This window comes from Aplidium turbinatum, chromosome 18 (genome assembly GCF_918807975.1).
Source record: "Aplidium turbinatum chromosome 18, kaAplTurb1.1, whole genome shotgun sequence".
Taxonomy (NCBI): Eukaryota; Metazoa; Chordata; class Ascidiacea; order Aplousobranchia; family Polyclinidae; genus Aplidium; species Aplidium turbinatum.
This window is the reverse complement of record NC_137489.1, coordinates 2,486,860-2,511,706: the sequence shown is the minus strand read 5'-3', so window position 1 is coordinate 2,511,706 and position 24,847 is coordinate 2,486,860. Positions and strand designations below refer to the sequence as shown.

The window sequence follows — 24,847 nt, the reverse complement described above, 5'->3', positions numbered from 1 at the left end:
AATGATACCGATTGTGATCTTTCTTGTACTAAGGAAACATAAGATGAAGAGAGCCTCTACGTGGCCTTTCCTTCAAGTAACGTCGACCACAGCTGACAAGCACTAGAAGTGAAAGCAATGTCTTCACCACGTCATACACACAGAGTCTGGGTAACGATGAGTTCTTGATCTGATGCAACATTGAAAAAGTAAAGTCTTTTTAACCTCAGCAGTTTGTAGAGCCAAAATGAAAGAATCAAAAAATTGCCACCATAAGTTATCCAGCTAACGTAACTTTCCTGCTGTATTGCTCTGGGTATAAGCATTGCGGCCGATTCTAGTATTATTTTATTGAAACCATTATATTGTTGTGAAATTGCTTGTGTGACGTAATTATTCATCTGAATGTAATTGCTACGTTGTTATGACGTAACAAGTTACATCACATGAACAATCATCACGTTTTGCTTACAGAGCTTATGCAAAAAATGTGACGTCATAAAAGTGCTGTTTTGCTCATCGAGTGTATTCACAACGATCCATGCCTAGTCGACTTTTGAACCACTGGTGTTGCTTGATCGTTTGTCAATTTTTTTTAGTTAGATTTATTTGTGAATTTGTTGAGAATAAACTTTCTTTATTTCGAAAGTGATTATTCTTCATGGCTGTGTAGTGGAGTTAGATAGAATCTTAGCGTCTTTGGAGTCTGTCCTTAAAACCCCATAGCGCTCCATGTTGCATTAAAGCACAACAAAGATTTTTGGGAAAGTAGATTGAATTTTGTGAAGAAAATGAAACAAAAAACTTTCAATTAACTCTTTAAAGCGCAATGCTGCTGCAAGTTGTGCTGCTACATATTCTGGTCGTTTGTATTACACTTTTTGAAAACAATTCTGTTTCTTAGGTGCAACGGTAGCTGTTTTGACCTTTTTTTCTAAAACGGACCGGTTTTAAAATGAAAATAGATTCACGGACCGGAAACATCAAAACAAAGTTAGGCATCTACTTGAAGCAAGATTCGTAAAATAAAATACTGTAGTGTAGACACTAGACAAGGTAAAAATCATGGTCGGAAAAAGTTTAGCAGGGATCTAGGAGGCTTACTCCCTAGAAAATTTTGACTTAATTTAGTTTGTTTAATCGTTTTTTGTGCACTGTTAGACCCAAAGTGTTTTTTGATCAGGACGTAGCCCTTGAGATTGACCAATCTCGTATCCCAGACTACCACTTCATCTGGGCCTGATAAAGTGTTTGTATGGGATGGATGTGTTTAGCAGTTCGAGTGACGCGTATACTTTGTAATTGTACTTTGAACGGTATATTATTGACGACTTCCAAGCGCGTTTGTGCTATTTTGACTTTTTGTGAGTTGCAATCGAGATCTGGGCTGGTTGCATAGTAAGTGACTAAGTGTTGATTAGTCTGTTGAAGCTGTGAAGGCAAACTAAAAGGCTATGACAACAACATTTGCTGTTTGCAGCATTCGACATTCACAAGGGCGCCGGTTCGACACCGCTTAGGAGCAATTGGAAAGATACTTAAATGCTTGTTTGACGATAGTGGCAAAAACTGGCTTCCTTACCTTCCACTTAATCTAAATCTTCAACTACTGGGCGTAAGCCTGCAAATGACGGCTTGTTGTTTGCTCGTTCAGTGGTTGCTTGTGCTCGCAATCCTCATACAGGACACACGCTCGTCGACAGATCCTTGTAATGTGACGTTTTGTATCACAGTCGCTAGATATACGGGGCCTCGGGCATATTTCTATCTCTTGTAAGAAAGCTCTTTACCCTTCAAAGTGATCAATTTGCATCTGTCGAAAGTGCCATCCTTCACAATAAAATCAAAGTGCATTTTTTGTTTATTCATTATTAATAAACAAAGAGGATACATCACATTTAAGAAAAACTGCAACGGGACTTAAAGGGGCCCCCCTTGACCCTCTCCAGAAGGTTAAAACCCTAAGTTTTGTATAAGCTTTCCCTCGACCTAAACGTAAATAAACCAAAAATCACTTTTAACACAAAAAAGACATAAAAGAGCATCCCCTATTAAATGTTCACATCGTAAATACGACCAGAAATGCAAAAGCATACATTTCCTATCATCTTTAAGTACTTCTGTATGGAGGAGTGCTTTCGTAGGAAGTACAATGTGTTACCCAGCTAAAGGATGGGCCATTGAGGATGGAAGATTTAAACAGGTTGAAAACAATAGAGATGACAATGCTTCGAATGATATGTAAAAAAAACAACTTTGAATCGAGATATGACAGAAGTAGAATGCATCTGAGTTCCTTAGAAGTCACCGTTTGCGATGGTATGGGCATGTGGAACGTATGTCTGATGACAAAGAAGATTTCTGTCCAGGGAAAGAAAGTAGGAAGACCAAACAAAGATGGCTAGGGTTGGTGAGAGATGATATCAGTGCAAAGTAACCTGGACAAAATCGACCCTAACAACAGGGAAACATGACAAAAGGGCTGTAAAAACTGGCAGACCCCTGCTACAGGGGACAAACGCCAGGTCTCATCTAGTAAAGAAGGAACAAACGGATAATGAATGATGATGTTACTGTATGTTTCTCTGATATTTTCCATACAATGTAAAATAATTTTTCTATGAAATGCATTATTTTTAGCACAGCCAAAAGGTTTACTTTTTATATTATAATGTTAAATGCTGTGTTGTTGCTCAGTTATGTATATTGTTTCCATTTATCTACATCACTTGACGTCTTTTTGTCGCAAAAGATAATACAACACACAACAAACATGTTCGTGGGCGTCGCTATAATAGCATCTCGACTGGAAGCCAAACGCTGCTGGACCAGATGAGGCCAAGACAGGATTGCCATATTGGCGATTTTAACGCTAAATTTAGCGTGTTTTTTTAATGGATTCTCAGGTTATAAATATGGCTCGGTCGCAACACGTTAGGTTGGGGTCTCAAATCCAACACCAAGGGTCAAACACGCGGCCCGCAAGGACTTTTTAAACTTTAAAATAATTAAAAATTACAGCAGCCTACATACTTTTTTCTATAGATTTAGAAAGATAAAATGCACTTTAAGGTAGCTCATAAAACTTGAAAATTCTCATCAAACTTCACACGACTTTTTAGCACTGCTGTTGTGCTAAGCGAGAAACTCGTATTGTCACATCACATTGCTTATTCACTAATTGTGTCGTTTTCGCAATAGCAACCTTGGTATTTACCACAAAGTCAGTTCTTGAAGGGGTTTAGTTTTTTCCGCGCTTTTGAAAGTTGATGGCTACAATTTTACTCTCCAAGTCCGTCGTTTCGTTTGCGTTCTTTTTCCTTTGCTTTTTTTGCGTTCGTAAAGTGTTTTTCCATCGTTTTGTTCTTACTAATTTATCTTGCGATCTAAAGTTCTTGGTGTGTTTCCACTACCTTTTTTTATTGCGTTTTAATTGTGTCATTTTGACGGTAGTTGTATGTCTCTTCTGTAAGTAACCTACTGGAGATATGGAGATTATCATGAAAAGAAAATAATACTTTACTATACGTTAAAGTATACGGTTGGTGTGTTCCCACTACCTTTTTACTGCGTTTTAACTGTGCCATTTTGTTTAATTAACTTCTTACTGTCTTTCGTGGCCCTCGGGTTAATGTACAAATGTTCATTTGGTCCTCAGGGCAATTCGAATTCGAGATCCTTGTCTTAGGCTATGGTAATAATCATGCTGTTGACAAAATCAGCCCAAGATGCAATATTATGAAAACCATCATCAAGATTCCTGAAAAGTTGCCTTTTTAAACCTGATGTTTTGTAAATAGGCTACTGCGCATTGATAAAACAGAGTTTTTAAAATTATTTCCAATGCTAAAAACAAATTAAAAAACACCAAAACTAGCCTATGTCAAAATGTCTAACTCAAAATAGTCTGCCAAACGCATTAAAAAAAATGTCATATTACGCGTTGAAATCACCAATATGGCAACCCTTCTCTGGCCTCATCTTGTCCGGCAGCGTTTGGCTTCCACACCAGATGCTATTATTGCGACGTCCACGCCATGAGTTTCCTTGCTCTATTGCCACAGACGAATATCGAACAATATTGAAGATAAACTTCCAGTTTTCTTTGTTAGGCTTTGGGGATGTCATCGAGCCTGAGGAGTTTTCTTGTTGGCTTGGTGTTGCGTCACTGGCGGCTTTTGGCTTGGTGTTGCCTTGCCATCACGTTTTTGCGTCACTGGCTTTTGGTTTGGTGTTACGTCAGTATTGTTTTGTTGCGTCACTGGCTTTTGGCTTGGTGTTGCATCACTATCACTTTGTTGCGTCACTGGATTTTGGCTTGGTGTTGCATCACTATCACTTTGTTGCGTCACTGGATTTTGGCTTGGTGTTGCATCACTATCACTTTGTTGCGTCACTGGATTTTGGCTTGGTATTGCGTCACTATCACTTTGTTGCGTCACTGCATTTTGGCTTGGTGTTGCGTCAATTTCGCTTTGTTGCGTCACTGGCTTTTGGCTTAAAGTGGATTTTCTACTCGCATTGTGCAAAGGAGCGACAGAAGTGTGGCGTGTTGGCCGAACTCTTGACATGAGGGATTTGATACGCTTCACTTTTTGTACAGTACCACCTGGCTTCTGCGCTGCTGATGTATCTGAAAACAAATCAGGTATAAGCGAAACGAAAGAACGAAGAACTATGCGGTAACTCCTCAGATTACGAATGACTTGCGTTGCGAACAGCCGTTCGGATCTTAAATTGTTCGTAAGTTCAAACTATAGTGTTACTTAGTGTAGCTTAAGAACTACAAAGGCAGGTCCACTGGACATTCGTCCATCACGTACGCAACATACACTAAAGTTCATTCTTATACTAAACATACAGAAATAAAGCAAAACACAACAGGCAATGTCTCAAATCATCGTATTTACAACCCATTCAAACGGCCAAACAATTGTGAACAAACTGTTGCTTGTCGTGAAAAATTCCAACTTTGCGGCATTCAATCGTAAGCCCGCAGACGGTAGATTCGCGCCGATAGCCGATCGGCCAAACGCACGTACCTACCAAATGCTCAAACCTGCGATTTCTCTCGTAGGCCTACTGAGCTGAGTTGTCGCGACGACTCTCCGCCTGGCGCGCGGGATGGAAGAATCAAAAAACAACGTCACTATGAACGCTCGGCTACCACAAGCCACATCTCTGTGGTGACTTTTCTGGAGCGGGCTTTTGTTCTTTCGCTCCGCAGGAGGTTTCCGTCCTCCCCGCGACGCCAAGACGCAAGATTAAGGAAACAAGGGCGGAGCCAAGTAGGGCGCTACCTTTCGGCTATACCGCTGAGCGGAAAACCGGCCTACTGAAGAAAAAACAATTGTGCGATTGTTTTTGCGAGAATGGTCACTGTTGATTACGACAACCTACCGAGGATGTTTTATATCTGTCTTCATTAATGACCAGTTGGGAGCAGCTGACTAGACGACCAAATGGTCTTTCGCTGCTCCTGGTTAATCAGATTGAATTTGTTAACACTGAGCGTACTTATGCGTTCCTCTGTGTTCATGAACTGTTTGTTATTGTGATGTAAGCTTATTGTGTATCGTACTATTATAGAATCTGATTGGCAAATAAAGTTATTTCTCTCTCTCTCTCTCTCCGTGTAAGTAACCTACTGAAGATATGGAGATTATCAAAAAAATAATAATACTTTTTCTAACACAATCTAACTCGCCAGAGATGCATTTACGAAAACATTTTGTGGAAAAATATATAAACGGTACGAAATTAAATGTTCGTATCCCCGAATGTGGGTAAGTTGAGGAGTTACTGTAGTCATTATAGTAAAATTACTAGATTTTGAGTCTTAAAAATACTAGCAATCAATCAAGTTTATTTCGGCATAGCTCCACCATTAGTTCAATTTCCAAAAGCAAAAAAGATAATATATTACTTTTATTGATATGGAAGCACCAAAAAACCACGCGATTATGTAAGAAGTGCCTCCACATGGAGTATTTCACTGCGTATAATAAATACGGAAAAAATGCAATAAGTACGGAAAAACAAAAAACTGCAAGAAAGGAAGCAACTGCGACTATGAGCTGATCTGGTGGAAGTCACATTTATTTGATGTTATTGAGACAACCAGACCCAGTGGCGTTGGAAGAGTAGGGTAAGTTTGGACCCAGGCCCGACATGTTTTTAGGGGGCCGTAACCTTTCCGAGGGGCCGCCCCGATGAAGAAACTACAATAATATTGTTTGGATATAATGCGGTTTTTCTTAAAAAGGTCTTGATTTGGACCCAAAGGTTTTTATTTGTACCAGCTCAAATATCCTCTCAACGGCCCTGACTAGAAGCAGCGAAATTTTGCCCGAGCAGTCACTAAATCCTTTTGTCAATTCATTTTGAAATCAGTAATGAAACCAGTAGGGAAATAGCAAGAACAAAACATTTGGACTTAAAACAGAGCTGATCCCTTATCTGGTGTGTCAACTTTTTTCTGCAAATCCAAAACGCCGCTTAAGATCATCGCTACATTTCGAAACAATTTCCAAGTAAATTATCGTTGACTTACCACATGAACAGTAGACCATGAAAATCATTGTAATGGATCCAAGCACGACAAACACCACTACAGAAGTAATCGCACTGATCAATATAATTTTCGATGTTGACGCAGCTGTAATGCAACAACTAGGGGTTTTAGAAAGTAGGCCTTTTAGAAATTGCTCACAAAATGTGACATGGCTAGCCGTAACTCTGAAGGCCATGGTGTCGGCAAAACATTTTCGTGCAAGTGTTGAAACTTTCAATACATCTGCAAACATGTCTTGCTTTTTTCACATTATTACGTCCACAAACAAAATATGTAACTAATTAAAATATCTGGTTTCATTTTGTACAATTGTTTCTTTTTAATTCTTCTTTTGCTGACTGGACCTTGTGTAGCCCTGTAACCTACTTACTTTTTAAATGATATGAGATGTTCTACTGGTGCAAATTAAGCTAAACTATCACAAGATGTATACAGTGACAATCTGCTTTTATTCCGACGTTTCGTCAATCAGACACGACTGACTTCTTCAGGGGGCTAGACCAGGTAGTGACTACCTGTCTAGCATGGCAAAACACAGGACATATTGCTGAAAACAACTAAACATGCAAAATGAAAATTCAACTTATGGAATACATTGAGCGCACTGCCATCACTTCATTCCATACACCACCGCAACTTTGGGTGAGATATGTAGATGACACTTTTTGCATTATAAAAAAGTCTGCGGTCAACCAATTTCATCAACATTTGAATAGCATATCTTCTTCAATTCAATTCACAACAGAACATGAAAAAAACAACTCCATATCATTTTTAGACGTCTCAGTTATTCGTCACAATGCCACAAACACGTTGACCACTACAATTTTCAAAAAACCCACACACACTGACAGATATTTAAATTTTAATTCACACCATCCCAAACATCAAAAACTTACTGTAGCTAAAACTTTGTATGACCGCATTGACACACATGTCGCAGATCCGCATGAACGTTCACGACAGAACAAAGCATTACACAATACTTTGCGCCTCAATGGATTTCCAAGAAAGCATGCTTGCCAACGACAACCTAAAAGTTTAGTACCCCCATCTACCCAGTATAAGTCTTTTGTTTCTTTACCTTATGTTAAGGGAGTTTCTGAAAAAATTCGGCGTATCTTAAATGAAATTGGTGTAAAAGTCGCTTTGAAACCTTTCTTGACAATAAGTAAATTTTTGCCATCTTTAAAAGACCCCTTGAATCAAAGCGAAATCTCAGGTTTAGTGTACCAAGTTTCTTGTGATGATTGCAATTTAATTTATGTTGGCCAAACAAAACGAGATCTCAAATCTCGCATTAATGAACACAAAAGAGCTTTCAAATATCAACGCCCTGAACATTCCGCTCCTTGCATGCATGCCATAACTTCAGATCATAAAATAACTTGGAGCAATTCTAAAATTCTAAAAGTTGAAAGTGATTATAAAAAGCGAATGTTTTCTGAAAGTTGGTTCATCAATCAAAAGCCTCATGTAATGAATCGCAATGATGGCATCTCTTTTCCCGCTATCTACAAAAAACTATTGTAAGTGCTGATTTGACGTTTTTTTAAATTGGTTTCATGCTGATTGTAAAACTGTGCAGTAGTGCGTACAAAACTCGATTCATGACTCATGCCGTTCACTCTCCTATCTTGTTGTTATTTAAGTTTCTTGTTGATCGCAATTAAGTCCCCCTTTTTTCTAACTTATTTCAAACTTTGCGCGCGATAAGTTTTTGTCCAGAAGTTGAATTTTCATTTTGCATGTTTAGTTGTTTTCAGCAATATGTCCTGTGTTTTGCCATGCTAGACAGGTAGTCACTACCTGGTCTAGCCCCCTGAAGAAGTCAGTCGTGTCTGATTGACGAAACGTCGGAATAAAAGCAGATTGTCACTGTATACATCTTGTGATAGTTTAGCTTAATTTGCACCAGTAGAACATCTCATATCATTTAATTTAATGCCTGGTGAACAGCCTCATTCAATTTTCACTACTTACTTTTTCTTATTTCTCTGCATTGTTAATAAAATTTGCAAGAAAAATTTAGTCATTTACCATTAAACGGTCAAATGACCGGTATGATAGTTCTAGGTTTATTTATTATTTCTACAAAAAAATTTGGTGTAAAGCGATTACCTTTATTCTGCCCACAGTTCAGTGGTGGCATCGAATGCTACGAACTTAGATAATGATAAAGCTAATAAATAAAGCATCAGGCTTAAACAAATCGTTAGAATCTACACTGTGAAGTTAGACAATGATACCTGCTATTGCATTGCTATTGGCTGTGATCTCGATTTTTTTGCTTGTACTTTTCCTAGTTGCTCCTGGAGCAATTTGGTCTGATCTTGTTGATGTTGTTCCTGGTGGTGATGTCGTCGTATCCAGGCTTACACCTGGTGGTTGAAGACTTAGATTAAGTGGACGGGAAGGCAAGGAAGCCAATCTTCGTGTCCACCTTCAGGCATGCCTTTAAGTGTCCTGCCAAAGACACAGCTGCATGCTCATGAGCGGTGTCGAACCGGCGCCCTTTCGATTGCCGTTCTAGCGCTCTCACCACTCGGATATGCAGCCGACATCTGGTGATGGATCACACCACGACTGGTGGTGATGTTCTAGTCTGACAATTTGCTCCGCCGCATGGCGTTGTTTGGCCGGGATTTGCTGGCGTAGATTCGAATCCTGCCAATTAAGTCTGTTGTATTTTTACAGACTTCTATCAACAAAAGATAGAATAAGTCAAATATTAATATTAACCGTTTGTACTACAGTAGTAGACTCACCTAATAATAATAATAATGTTATGGTTTTATTTTTTGTCTCTCTACAGCAGCTAAGGTCTTTTAGCGACCTGGATATTATTCATATCAAGGTTTATAATTTCACCACATTATTACCCGATTTATTCGCAAAGCGTTATGCAAGAAAGAACATAATTGGTACCGTTTTAGGTTCGGATGCACCAAACGTGGTTAAATTAACCGGCGGTTAACTTTAACTGGTGGTTAGCTGACCACCGGTTAACTTAACCGCCGGTTAAAGTTACCACCGAATGCACCAACCGCTGGTTAGGCCTAAGTAACCGCGCGAACAGTCGGAATTTGCTGAGTCATCAGCAGCAGTCAACCAGAAAACAGTTTGTTATTGCGTTCTTTGAGGCATTACGTGTTTTGTTAATATCATTTTAAAGGTTACGCAGTCACTTTTATCAAATACAAGAAAGCATGGCAGCGAGTCGTTCCGTTTGATACCGTAGGCTATGTTCTTACATTTAACATGATGTAGTAGCTTTAACAATAGGCTAATTCATTTGCACAGCAGACTTAAGGCGTTCACTTCTCATAGCTTTACATTAGTTTGATAATTGCATACAGCTTGTACGTTGACAGAAAAATAGCCTTTTCTGTTTCTGAATAGTTCGGCTTGCTCTCCACCAGGAGAAACAACTGGAACATGAGTTCCATCAATGCATCCGACCACATTGGGAAAGCCTGCAACTTGGAAAAAATCTTGCTTTACACCCATCAGCTGTTCACCACTCGGAAATATCATGAAGCTTGATTTACGTTTGGCAATTGCTCTAGACACTCTGTGAACAATCCGACATGCAGTTGACTGTTCAACCCCCACTAAGTCTCCATCTGTCCTTTGAAAATTACCAGTTGCGTAAAAGCGGAACGTAGTGATTAATTGCAAAATAGAAGGAACAAACTTGTTTCGTTTGGATGCAAACTTTAAATCGCATTCAATAAGGTGTGAAATACTCAGTGTAGCCTACATTTCTTGCTGAATCTAAATCGTTCAAAAAACTCAGTTGCATCAAAATCTTCCATGGGATTTGACCGATCCCGTATAACACGTCGTATGATGGTTGTAACGTCATTAACTTCTGCTATGTCAACAACATCAAGAACATGAAGAGCATTCATGATTAACTTCAGAGCGTACCGGTAGTCTTAATTTTGTATGAAGCCGTAATGCAACAACATTATAGTACTACAGCAATGCAAAATACATGTCTTTAAACACTTACAAACAGGGAGGTAGGGCAAGCCAAGATCTTGTCCATAATATACAAAACCTTCATATTAGCATTGTTTATAAAGGGGGCCAGAAAATGAATTGGCACGGCCTGGAAAATCCTGTCAATGTCCCTGCTCACAAACTCAGTACCGTAGATCCTAACTACTGTACTAAAGTTTCACCCTATTAATCTAACACACCACATCGAACAGCAACATAACATAAGATTGCCTGATTTCTTACTGTTGCGCTACGACAAAAGCTTGTAATTTCAAAGAAAGACAATCGATGGCACACCCGACTTGTTAAGTTGTTATTTTTGGTGAACTTTACTTTAACCATCAGTACTGTACAATGTACATAGGCTATTTGACAAAGTGAAAAGTGGTTAAGATAAGCTTGCCAAGTACTGCCTTCCCAATGCTATCAAAACAGCTAAGAAACATACGCTTTCATCAAGTTAACCAATGGTTAACCCACATCGTCCGTTGGGTTAACTTTTCGGTTAAGTCAGCCAAGTTAACCTGCGGTTAACTCATTGTCAGCGTTGATGCATATCACATTTTGGTTAAATGAAAGTTAACCGATTGGTTAACTTAACCAGCAGTTAACCACGTTTGGTGCATCCGACCTTTAAAGTCTTTGGTTTGACCTAACCAGGAATCGATCTCAGATCTACTAGCACCAGAGTCGAAACCCTTCGGCCACTGAGCTGGTAGTATACTCTGTTACTCACCTAATGTGATGTAAAACGCCACGCCATACTTATACACTGAGAAAAGAACGCAAAAATGCAACTGAGCATACCTAACTCCAGGATTAGACGAAATATTAGCTAAATATATGACCACTTGCAGAACAAAACAAAATGTCATACCGGTCAATTGACCAGTATGGTAGTTCTATGGTTAACACTTGTTCAAAATTTACTTAGTACTAACATAGTACTGAATGCACGCCGAAATGACCAGATTTAATGGTTGAGAATTCTTTCCCATGTTGAGACGAGTTGAGGATTTGCAGGTCATCGCATGAACTCAGTGTGGATGTGGCGCTATATGAATGTTCTTATCATATTAACATGTACTGCTTGGAGTGTAATGGACATTGGGGTTGTAATCACATTTCTACTAAAGTCTGGCAGCGCTATACATTACTGAAGCACTACGTCATACTCACTCACTGGCACGCATGAAGTTGATAGTAGCAGTTCCCCTCTGGTTGGAACTGGACCCGTGATACTTCAGTTCATCGTGTCGATAGAACCTGGTTACAATGAAGCTGGTTACACTCATGAGTGGAGGAACGATGGGTGGGAATCAGCTGGCAGGCCTTGAACATGTAACCCTGGTTCGATTCACTGAGAAATCATTTAAAAATATCACAACATGAAAGTCTCAGCGGTTCTCAATTGTGTTAAATGACTTAGTCAAGTCTTACTAGACTCCAATGGAAGTGTTATTTCAACCCTCACTTCAACAACAGGGCAACAATACAAGTAACAATAACAAAACCCAGTCAACTAACAATGCTTAGTATATATGCAGACAACATAACTGGGATGCAACCTGACGTCGACGGCCGTACACTCCTCAAGTCCAGACGTTGGGACGTGGACGTAGTTGTCAATTTCTTGACCAATGGCCCATATCACTGTCATCGGCTCGTTGCCAATTGTGTGGTCACTGTTATGGGTAGCTAAAGTAAATCGTTTTAAGTAAAACAAATAGCAGTTTATGTCAAAGATCGCAGGGCTTAAAAGCGTGAAATGTCAAACGTTTGCTTTTCTTCAGTTCTGGCAAAAGTAGTGTAACATGTTTTGCCTCTAAAGCAGCGGCTTGTAAACCTTTTGGGCTGCGCCCCTGATGGTGTCAATAAGAAGGAGATGTAGCAGCTTTTCGAAGCTAATTGTTTAGTTGAAGACAACGCACATCGAATGCCAGATTCACAGCAAGTTAAGTTTGTCTTCAAACTTGCAAGTGGAGAAGATCCACTTTCACACAAAAATGTCACAAACAATTATTGTTACCAAACAATAAATTAAACCAGGCTGGTCCAAACCCTGGCACATGGGCCGCGTGCAGCGTTTGTGGGGCCCGCAAACACTTCCTGCATGGTATAATCACTAAAACTCACTAGTTTCCCGAACTGTGAGTAACCTCAGCAAACCCTACAGTTGTTTACTTTTGAAAAGATAAAGAAAACAAAAGTAGGCCGTTTAAGATTTGCTCACAAAATGCGACATAGCTAGCCGTAACTCTAAAGGCCAAGCCGGCAATCACTAGAATAATAACAAATAGTTTAAGGCGACATTGACATATCTCTGAGAAATGATCAACAAGCAGTTGCTACTAACGCAGAATGATAACTGATGGGCATTCCTTTCAATCAGTGATATTCATTTGCAGTGTCTAATTTACCGTTTAATTTCTTTCTAAATGCAATAGTAGTGACCCCGTTGACCTGTGACCCTGCGGTCCCGGTTAGATCGTCTTCACCGTTATAAGCAAAGTCAGGTCTTGGTGTGGATCTGTCCTTAGTGTACATATCCTCCACACGATGAAGGTCACCTATGGAAGACAGTTATAATATTGTTTGAATTATAAATGGGGATGGTATGTTAGAAGACAAACTCATCTGAAACAAGTTAAGCAGAAACAATTATTCATACAATATATAATAGAAATGTTTCTCGGCAGCCGATTTGTAGCAAGAATGGATAGCGATAGACACGTGTTTCGCCTATGAGGCTGGGCTCATCAGTATCGCACCATATTCTTGCCACAGTATCGCACCGTATTCTTTCACAATATAGAATAGAAATCTCGAACTAAATTATTATTCATTCCAAGCCATCGATGCCGGGTCTCAGTGGACAATTGAAGAATAAAATAAAATAAAGAATTAATGAATGAATGTCCAACCAATTGAAGAATTTGCTCAGTCAAGCATTCAACTATTCCCTTTCCTCCAACATTTTATCTAGCGACAACATCGCTGAAAGATTGATATGTTGTATTGTTTTAAATGTGACGCATAAAGCTTCGCATATTATAAAAGTAGAGGTTTCTTAATTCATCAACATACCTTTGACTGATCCGACCACTATGTCAGTGCAATCCATGAGATGAGACAAAGGATTACCGTCCTTGTGTGCCCTTCCTGTAAGTCCGGGAGCTGATTTTATGTTGGATTTGTTATTGGTGTTGTTGGACTCCGCATTGACGCTTGAAGGTTCTCCTGTGGGACTTGCTTGTTGCATCATTCTACCAACTGATTTGTTCCCTCCCTTGCACAATGCTTCTATATTGCTCTCAAGGGCGTCTTCAATTGCTTTTTCCGGATCCACACTCGCATAAGGCTGCATTGGATACATGGGTGATGTGAACTCTTCAAGATTTGTAGACTCATAAGGAAGAGATAGACAGGGTATTCACAAAGTCCAGGCAAACTTTCAAGCATTTGTTAATTGAAATTGTAACAGAACTTTATTAACACCGGGTAGAAGTTTGTAACGTCAACGGGTGTACCATACTTTTTATGTTATTGTTCACGCGATAAGTATTTACTGAACATAAAATAAATACACAAGTAATAAGGTTTCGAACGTTAAAACGTTTCTAACACATCGTTGTGTCCTCATTAGTTGCTTGTCATTCTTGAATGCCCCATTTGCAAGGTGCTAAATGGAATGCAAAGTATGGCAGAACTGAAAGAAGTTACACTCACCTGGCTTTCCATCACCTACCCAGAACTTTGAACAATCCTCTCACACAAAAGAAGTTGTTTGTTATAATGTTAAATGTTGTGGTGTCGCTCAGCTATGTCTGTTTATGGTCGAAAAAAAGCAACTTTTCTACCCCAAATTATAACATCAGGAATAGCCTAATAACAATTACACATGCAAGATGTACAAAAAGAAAGTGCAAAATAGAAGTTTAATTTGACTATTTACTAATCAATAATCATGAGTTAAATTAAACTTTTAATTGTCACTAAGGGTCGAATGCACTAACAGTGATTAAACTGCAATTAACTTAACCTTGAATTAAACTACAATTAAGTGAGACGTTCGTATGCACCAACACCAAGGGCTGTTTAACCCATGATCAAAGTGTGATTAACTAGGAAAGTTAAGTAACAGAGTTAATACAGCTCCAGAGTAGAAAGCTTGATTAACTTACCAGCAAAGGTTTCTAGTACTGGTATTGTATTAGCTCTTGGTAATTGCAACATCAGGCTGCACCTTTTGAACTATGGAAGGTGTGATGTGTGATTGGATTAGAATGACCAAACTATAATTGTAAAGGGTTCTTCACTTTTCATGGACAGCAACTGATTTAAAATTGTACCATAGTTGAGGTTATGCGTTGCTTACCAAAATTTGGCTATTGTAGCCAGGGGCGCCGAAATGACTTTGACTGGAGGGGGAGCGGGATTATGAAAAAAGGGCATTTTTGTTGCTGAAAGGCACATTTTTTTAACAGTTTTAACATAAGCTATAGCGAAAATGCTCATCTATCAGTTCACTAGCGAGTAATGATACAAGTGTCCGGTAGGGTATACAAAGAAGGGCATCATGCTATGTTATAATGATGTAACCTACTATGTTGCAGAATTTTGTGCCGTGAATATCATTTTGAGGCAAAAATGAAAGATAATTACCGTAGGCTAAAAGCGAATAGCAGAAATTGTTATATTGCAATATGTGCAGTAGGGTGGAGTGAAAAAAGAAAATCTTGATTGCATAATCCATATTGCATTGCATATGATTCATTTGAAAGTACTAATTCGAATCATAACGTTTTAAACAAAAAAGTATCCCCTTATTATTAAGGTAAATTTTGAATTTCATACAATCACGATAAGCCAAATAGGCCATTTCGGACCTAAATGGGCCTGTCTGGGCCAATCCATACTCCTGATATTTTTGAAACTGTTACATTCCTATCTTAACTAAGTTTCAAAACGAAACTTTTGAGATTAGTCTCAACCTTCTATGACCATCAGTTCAATTTTTAGATATCTAATCCCATGTATTTTGACAATCTCTCGTAAACCCCCCGGTATCGGGGAGTTACTGTGTCGGGGCAACCCAAAATTTTTTTCATGATATGTTTTTTTACTCCCAGTGGCATTATTTTTGGGGGTACTCAGAATTTGTAATCCAAATTTATATTTTAACATACCCCCCTACAAATAACTTATCAGCAAATATAACGCTTTTTGCCATTGCCATGAACAAACAATGCATGCACCTTTTTCTGCCACTGAACTGTACTGAATCCCATAACAAATCAAAGAAATACTCATTGCGACAGTTATGACTCAGCAAAAACCATCAACAGTCTGATTAAATCATTGATCAACTAATCATGAACAAAATTTTGTTGGTGCATACCAACAACGAATTAACTTTAATCAATGTTTAGTCAAACAACGATTAACTTTAATCATTGTTTAAGTCAGGGTTTCCCAAACTTTTTGGGGCCACGGACCACCATTTGTGAATCTGTTTATTTGCGGACCCCCAATACAAAGGTAAAAATGAATAAAACCGAATTTTGTTTATTTAAAAAACTGACATCAATGGGACGGATGATTGCTTCTTATTGCATAAGTCATCAATTCTCGGAGTTATTTGTGAAAGGCTAACTCGTAAGTCAGGGTTCACGGAAAGTCTGGACCTGTATTTTGTCTTCATGTTGGTAAGAGCTGAATATGCTGTCTCACACATGTAGGTCGTGGAAAAAGGCAATAAAATTTTAGTTGCCTTTTGCTATACCAATGGGTATTCCTCCACAACACTCAACCAGAAAGATGCAATAGCTGTTTGATTGAAACTAAGCAGTTCGATCAGATGATAATTCGCCCAATTCTTCTTCTTCGCGTCCTGACAAACCAGTCTTTGTAACAACAAAAGAGTGTAAAATCCAGTCAAAATTCTCATATGTCTCTTTTAAAAAGTACTTCATGAAATGTGCAGAAAGCAATTCCAAATGTTGTGTAATGTCAGAGAAAATCAACTCTGTAAAGGGTTTGTTGGTAATGTAGTCACACAGAACAAGAAACATATCCACAATATTATCATTTATCCTTGTTTTCCATATGGTGAGTTTCTTTATGAATGCTGGTATTTTGTTTTGAATAAGTAAAATGTTTGCATCTCTTCCCTGAAGTGACAAGTTCAATTGGTTTAGATTAAAAGGTTAAAAAGGCCTGCCAGGTATGCAAGTTTCCCAAGCCAAATTTCATCGGCTACTAGTGAAGCCAAGTCAGCAGTGTGCGCTTGCAGGAAAACTAAAAGCTCCTCTCGCAGTTTAAATACGCGTTCTACAAATTTTACTAGTTAGTCCAGTTTTAATTCGGTGATGTCCCCGTTACCGAGGGTGGCCGGATTCACCTCCAAGTACCACAATCGTCTTCACACCCTGCCTCCACATCAATCTGTCTAACGCGTCCTCTCTTGTCAAGCTCACCTTGCTGCTTTCCTCCTCAACTTGCCTTTTCCACGTTTTCTTAGGTTTTCCTTGTTTTCTACGACCCTCCACTTGCAACTCCAAAGCTCTTCTCAAAACATGCCCCAACCACCTCATTTCATTCGCTTTCGCCAACTTATCAACATTCTCATTTAACCCAAGCAAGTTAAATGAGAATGTTGAATACGAGAATTTTTCGTCAACAACTTTTTAACTGCAACGAAGGTGCAACAAGTAAGATTTATGATACTGGATAGCAAAAGCTTTCCAAATCATTTAAGTTGTAAAGAACTGCGGCAATTATCTTTTACAGGGTACGTACTGTACAACGTATATGTGTGACTTTTTAATTTCTAGTCACATCGCCACGGACCACCTGTGCAGTCGTCGTGGACCACCAATGGTCCGCGGACCACAGTTTGGGAAACCCTGGTTTAAGTTAATTGGTGTTGGTGCATCCCACACTAAGTCTTTGATTTTGTAGATGCAATAACTTGTCGGCTGCATAGCAGAGTGGCGAGAACCTTGGTTCGACGTTCGAAAGGGCGCTGGTTCGACACCGCTCAAGAGCATGTTTCTTTAGTAAGACACTTAAGGCACGCCGTTGATTGCGGATTGGAACCTCTTTGACCGTAGCAATTGATTTCTCTCATGATTATGAACAGTACGCTGCTCTAGAGAGAAATGGCTACGACGCTTAGGGCTATGGCCTGCTGAACTGAGATGCAATCATTGTTAGGCGTCGTCGTCGTCGTCGTTCTGATGTGGAGACTCTGAACTGCATGCTAAAGTATCCAGTTGCAAAATGACATCCTAATATGCAATTGATCGGCAAACAGTATTTTAAACAGCTTACCCCAGATGTGTTGCGACCTTTCTGGCTGTCAACAAACTTCAAGAAATCGGCGTCAATCTGAGACGCCGATTCTACAGGAGGGAATGCCATGCATTTGTCCGTCAAGCTAATAGGTCTCCAACCCAAGCTTACCCAGCTCATCGTTCTGGCTTGTAAGACAATTTCTATCACATCACCAATTATCCTCCAATAAATCGTCATCACAGGACTAAGAACCCGGCTAAGGTACAACGAGTTGTTTTCATAATTATCTTGAACAACGAGAGTGGACTCTGTGAAAAGATTTCAGCAAAGCTATGAACAAAAAAATAAATTCGCGTCACGTTTTAGCTAAATGAATTAGTATCGTTTTCAAGTGATATTATTTTTATAAATATATTTTCACTATTTTTTCTGGTAAAAAGAAAAAACAACTAACTTCCAAGACAGAAAAACGTTTAGTTTAACAGTTAATTACATCCATCACATTGTTATAATGCATGTTTTTGTCAAAAACGTATACGATTAGAAAAGACTCGGACGTACCATTAAAACAGTCATCGCCGAAAAATCCTTCCTTGCAGTAGCAAAACAAGCGAGGATGTGTTGTGCCTCTTGTATCGATACAAGTTCCATTGTGGCAATCCAAATCGCTCCAGCAACGATCTGTCATGAAAGGAACACTAAGGTTAAATGGTCATGGTACTGTAACAGTATCATAGTCACAAAGAAACACCAAGTAGCAGCGTTTCAAATCGTTTTTCTTCATCAACAAAATAAATCTGCAGTAGCCTACACATTTCTGTTACGAATCTTGTAATACCATGCTCAATGAAGTAGCCACGCTTTTTTTGATGCATTTTTTCAAAATTAAGGCTTTGATTGAGCAATTGCTTTGATTTGATTGAGCAAGGCTTTGATTTGACTGCCAGAAAAAAATGAAAACATGAAAGTTGTTGCATTTTCAACAGTCTTTTACAATGTGTTTACAAATTTTGTGTATTTTTTTTTAAATGCCTTAAATGACTAAAATTTCTGAGAAACTACAAAAATTTGGTGTTTTTTAGATTTTGTTGGTTTCGGTTTAGATATCTGAAAAAAAAACCTTCAAACTGCGGTAAAATTCATCGGTAGATGTCAAGCAAGTGTCAAGCTTTCCACACAAATGTTGTCACGGTGATGTTTATGCGTTATGCGAAGAAAGAACCGCATAAACTTCACTTTGCACAAAAATTAAAATTCTCTGTAAATGATTGAAAATTGCAGAAAAATTTTAAATACAAACCTAGTACTGTAATTTTATTCAAATTTAAGACAATGCAAGTCTTCCTCTTTCTAAAAAAGTAAGACCCGTGCAGTTTGGCAAACAAAAACTAGAGTTATGGTGATTGCAAAAAGTGTGTATTTGTTTGACTCCTGTCTTTGCACTTACCATGAATCTGGATAGAAAAGCGTAAACATAATTTATACTCTGTTTTTTTTTGCTGAGACTTTTCGGTCATTTGTCCGAAATGACTTGAAAAATTTCGCTCATTTTTTATTTATTTCGGTCATTTTTTCTGTTGAAAATATTTCCTTTCAAGTAGCTGATACAAACCAAAATTTGCACTTCCTGACTAGCTACAACATTAAGTTTTGCTGAGAAACGTTGTTTTTTTCGGACATTTTGACCGAATTGACTACATTTTTTCGGACATTTCGCTAAAAAATCGGTCAATGAAAAGCTGTACGTACGTTATCTTTAGCATGTTCGATTCATTGCTATGGTGGCAAAAAAAAAGAAAACTCACCAAAAAATTCACATCGGTGGCCAGAGAAAAGTCTCAAGCACGAACAATTTCCTGATGCGCTGTCACAAGTTCCACTATTCAAACACTTCCCACTATAGCACGAATTGAATTGGAGAGCTGGCACAGGGAAGCAAGCATTTTCAGTCGTGTGATTGAAAGTTGATCCATCTGCATCATCGCTTGATTGCGAAACCGTGGAATCGTTGGAACAAGGTGTCATCCCAGCAGCTGGGTGGGGGAAGATGGTGACATCAGCGCAGCTCCAGTATAGAAAACTTGCGCTCCATTCAAACGCTTGTCGGCGCAGTAGAAGCGTACAATTGACGCACGTTAAGTTGATTGGAATTACTACATCTGCGTACAGTCGTCTGAGGACATTGTAGGTTAATTTAGAGTACAGTAACAATCAATAAGATGGGAATGCAAAGTCAATCTAGAGGCAAAGGCAATTGTGGCACCTCGAAGTGAAGGCGAAAAAAGTTTGTATTTTTTACTTTATTTTCAAAACCTAAGTTGTTTCTGGTAGAACACAAGGGTCGACTTGCCTTCGCTGAGAAACCAACATCGGGAGCTCCCACTCTCGCATGTGAGGCAACGTCTACCAACGGGTGTGAGGACTAGTCACCCTCGCCCGCATTATTATATTATATCAAATGCCGTCTGGTTGTTAGGTTTTATTTGTCTATGGTTCAAAAAAATCACCTCTTTACCAAAATTGTATTCTACTTATGCGACAGCTAAACAACTTATATTTAGTTTAATATTAACAATATTTTTGCCTTGGGGCCCTGTGGTGGCATTCGATAAACTACCTTGCTTTTCACTGAGTATTTTAGAGATTTTCAGGATATCGGTGGCACACAAACACTGTATGAAACTGCTAAATGGTACGCGAATACCGAATAGAAACAGCTTCAGTGGTCTAGATGCTTTTACACAAGACAGATTTGAACGAGAAATTGAGAATGGAGACTCACGTTGTGTCGTTTTGAAAAAGATATTGTTCCCCTGTCAGATTGACTAAAATTTTGATCGGATTTTCTTTGATGAATTGGAGTTGAATTCCTCCCTGGAGAAATATAAACAAAGAACTTCTAACTTGTTGACATTTGTGTTTTGTCCAATGATAGGTGCGCGCACCAAGGTGAAACCACCCATTTACTCTAAAAACTAACCGAAACAAGAAAATACCTTGGTTGATCTATGGACGTAATTTAAACAAAATGGATGATAAATAAATAACTTTATATAAGAAAAAACTATATAAAACAGTTTCTATTACAAAAAAGTCATTGATAACGCTTCTAAATCTGTCGTTCATAATTTGACAACTTAGCAAGAATCAGTTCTTGAATTAGATCACCTGAAACATTAAACAAAGACTACAAGCAAGATCGATTCCAACTTGTATTTATGCACACAAAGTATTTACATCTTCAATGTCCGCCCCGATAGCTCAATTGGTTAGCGCGTCACTTCTGGAACGAAAAAGCTTCAAGATCAAGCGGCGCTGGTTCGACTCTCGAGGTGTGCGCTTGAGCAACGCACATTGAGTACTGCTCTCCGTTCAGCGGTATCTAATGGATGGAATAATTTCCTGGCAACAAGACTTTTAACAATCGGAAACTTCATTCTGTCAATCTCGGTGATCGGGCCTGCGTCAGTGATTCAAAGCCTCTACAAGTATGCGAAGCTGCCAGACTTAAGCTCTGCAAGAAGCTTTCCCAAAAGATTCAATCAATCAAAGTTTGAGTTCGATGAGTTACCAACGGCCAGTGTCATGCGGATTCGAATATATAGTAAACATAGAAAAACAAACATGCAAAATCTATCTGAAACAAATTTCTGTCTCCCTCTTTCTATTATTTGTGTTATTTCTTATTTAGTAACTCATAAAAAGATATCTTTTTTCGAAATACTGCCAAAGAAAATTCAAACTGAACTGGAACGTTTTTTTCAAGCTCCACTTCAGATTCAGAAGGACTACACTTTGTAGGCCTACATTATTAGTTAATAACTATAGTTTAGTGAGCTGTCGTTTATTCATGATATTTATGATAAATAAGATAATTGAAAATCTCGTTCATTTCTATAAGCTTAAAGACTAAAAACTTTTACAAAAGTTTTATTGAAAAAACTAAGGATAGGCTACTTAAAAACTCGAAGGCTAACCGAAATAGCCTGTCTTACAATAAGTTTTGTAACCGAATACTAAAAAGTTTAGGTGTTTATCAGGATAATAATCGCTTCTAGCACTAGTTGCAACGTTAATCTGATGAAAGTGAAAGTAAACACAAACAAGTTGACTTATTTCTTGACTGATATTTCGCGAACCATGACAATGCGCATCCTCAGAGCGAATAATACACAAAATAAAATTTACGAAGTTATACAGCCTACTGCAGTGCGGTTGAAGGCAAGAGAAAAAGTGAAACACACATTATTTTAACAGTTGACCAAAGATGTAAGAGCGGTTACTTTCCACGTTAGATAACGTAAAATTTTCAACTTTAAACAGAAAATTGAAGCAGTTGAGACTAACAGATTATGGTAGATGAAATTTTGGTGGAATATTATATCCACACTACGAATTTCTATATAGCAATATTGATTTTTCATATTCCTAGAGTAATCGTTCGGCCAAAGCCGTAAACCATGGGAATTGCTTTAGGAAATAAAAACTGTTTAGGATTAATTGTTTCAAATTGAACTTGCATGTAGTTACCCGATGGACGAAAGCGAGATCCCATGTTACTCTTACAACAGTTCCTTCAATCAATTTGGTTCGTGGAGCGCCTGTGAAAACATGTAAACCAATTATAACGGATAATTCTATCTTCATCTAGCCATTCTAGCGTTTAATAAGTTTGAATTGGTGAAGGCACAAGTCTATGTGTTTTTCAGTATCACCTTCAAAACTTGATTTGGCGCCCATTTAAAGAACTGCATCCGATATAAAGCTTCTGTTATACAATTAAAGTAACAGATTAGGCCTATCCATTATCTTACATCACCTATCCAGACGTGTATTTATTTAAAAAGGAAATTTTAGTTTTTAAGAAGATTTGACATTGTTTGTTTGTTAGCGATTAATGTTCTATTAAACACTTCGCTTAAGAATTCTCTATAACCCAAGACCATATTTTTCATAAAACAATTCGTAAAATTTTTTAGTCTTAAAAACGCAAAAACATGCAAAATGAGCGTGTTCCTGTCAATTGTAAGACTCCAAGAAGACAACTTGTACTCACCAGGATACTGTGGTGTTCCACAAGGTTCCTTTGTCTGGACATTAGTAATGTAATCCAACGCGTGTTGCCTCGCTGGTGGGAACGTTAACCTTACGTGGCTGTCAGCTTTTTTGATCCATAATGATATCAACAATAAGAAACATGTGATGGATGACGACAACATAACGTTACTAATACAAAAATAGCAATTTTTGCACACTTATGGGAAAACATTTGTGAAGGCAATCTTTGCTTGGAATTTTGCTAGGGTAAATTCTTAAGAAAAATTGGGCCTACTTGTCAAGAAAGATTGAAAATATTCTAATAAAAAATAAAGAGCCCGAGATGTCGATAGTAAACTCATGTTCAGCAAACAAACGTTTTAAAAACTTTGATATTATACTGTCTCCATCTTCAGTGCTATAAATGTTTATATATAAATAACATCTGCAGACGTTAAACTAATGTAACCAACGATTAATTCGCTGTCTGGGTAATCGATGAGCAAACGTTTGCAATTTCAATCGTAAGAAATTAAACTGTCCGATAAGTATGATATCTACACTTTCTACATCATTCACGCAAGCAGACAAAACCAGACTTTTGTCGTATTGGAATCCACCATCCATCAGCATGGCAATTGCTGAAAAAACGTTAACCTTGGCTTGATGAGACGTAAGCAGTGTTGTACGTTGACGCTGAGGCTAGCGCCGTCAGATTATTTTTTAGTTGACCGAAGTGATAGCGCCGTCAACTATTTTGCCGATTTTAAGCGTCACGCGCTATGCGTCATTTTTCGTTTGCATGGTAAATCTCGTTTCACAATGAGAGTTAAATTTTGTTTGACGTTTTGACTTTCAGACTGATAGCAATGAACAATCTTTTCTGTGGCAGCTGTTCGTCTATCCAATTATGCAGTTTCAAGTTTGTTTATCGTATCTTGGGTTAATCTCGGTCGAGAAAAGACAAAATCGTCTTTCGCAGCTCGAAACAGTCTCAAAAACCAATCTCGTTAGAAGTCGCATACTTCCGTTTTGTGAGACCCTGGCTAAAATAGCGCTAGAAATCAGCGCTGGCGCCGTCAATTTCTCTAAGAGCTTACGCAGTACTTTACGCCGTAAAGTTTTCAGGCAATTCGCGCTAACGCTGACGCCGTCAATTCATTTCATTGACGCGTACAACACTGGACTGGCAGATGCTTGAATCTCCTTCCAGACGACTAACTGGTTAATTTTCTCAAAACGGATATAATTTAGGCTCCTACACTGTAAACAAACAATACTTTTACAATTGAAACGTGTTTTTGGTGTGAAGGATGTTTTCAAACTGGCGCATCCTTTCCTGTCTTATGCACTCCTTTACAAACCTCATTTAGTACGTTTAATATTCGTTTTCTTCAGCGTTAGATCCTTTGAAAGTGAAACCGAGGAATATTCTTTTACTAGTCAACAACGGTTGTCGTTTACGTATTTACAACCACATAGCAATCGGTTGAGATCGATATCAGGGTCTGAGGCAAAGATGTGAAGACTTTATCCTGCTCATCTATTAGCAATAGGCGATAAGCCACATTGCTGCCCTTCATAAAATTAAATGCCTTAGCAAAGAAACTTTAAGTTTTGACTTGTTAAAAGCTTGACACAGCAAAAATCTTCGAACTTACAGGGACAAAATTCTGGATATACCGTAGCCTACTGTATTCGAAGCAAGAGCTTCAGCAAGCATTCGCTTCTTTCATAGCCTACTTAAATGCCCTATGCTATTTCTAGTGAGACTGTTGAAATCATAGCCTACAGAGTACAATAGGCTGGTGACGGCTGTTCTGGAACTATGACATGTACTATCCTTTTTATCCCGGCAATCAATAAAATAAAGGCTAACTTGTACGCAATGCCAGCAATCCAGCATTAGGCCAACATTTTTATTTTTTCTTGAAAAATTGACAAGTTTTA

The 24,847-nt window shown here is 38.4% G+C and overlaps 1 protein-coding gene across 1 annotated transcript; it reads right to left on the bottom strand.

Annotated features, from left to right (window-relative positions):
• Nucleotides 1-1,844: 1,844 nt before the first annotated feature.
• On the bottom strand, nt 1,845-23,178 carry LOC145787489 (uncharacterized). Its single transcript, XM_082599240.1, has 13 exons — nt 22,917-23,178; nt 22,391-22,461; nt 20,643-20,734; nt 19,666-20,033; nt 18,422-18,541; nt 17,897-18,168; nt 13,649-13,922; nt 12,982-13,131; nt 12,130-12,259; nt 11,745-11,827; nt 8,803-8,934; nt 6,533-6,637; nt 1,845-4,612 (listed from the first exon to the last, which is right to left on the bottom strand). Exons 1-13 carry the CDS (start codon nt 23,077-23,079, stop codon nt 4,104-4,106), a joined length of 2,469 nt encoding a protein of 822 aa, XP_082455366.1. The 5' UTR covers nt 23,080-23,178; the 3' UTR covers nt 1,845-4,103.
• Between the last annotated feature and the right edge of the window lie 1,669 nt (nt 23,179-24,847).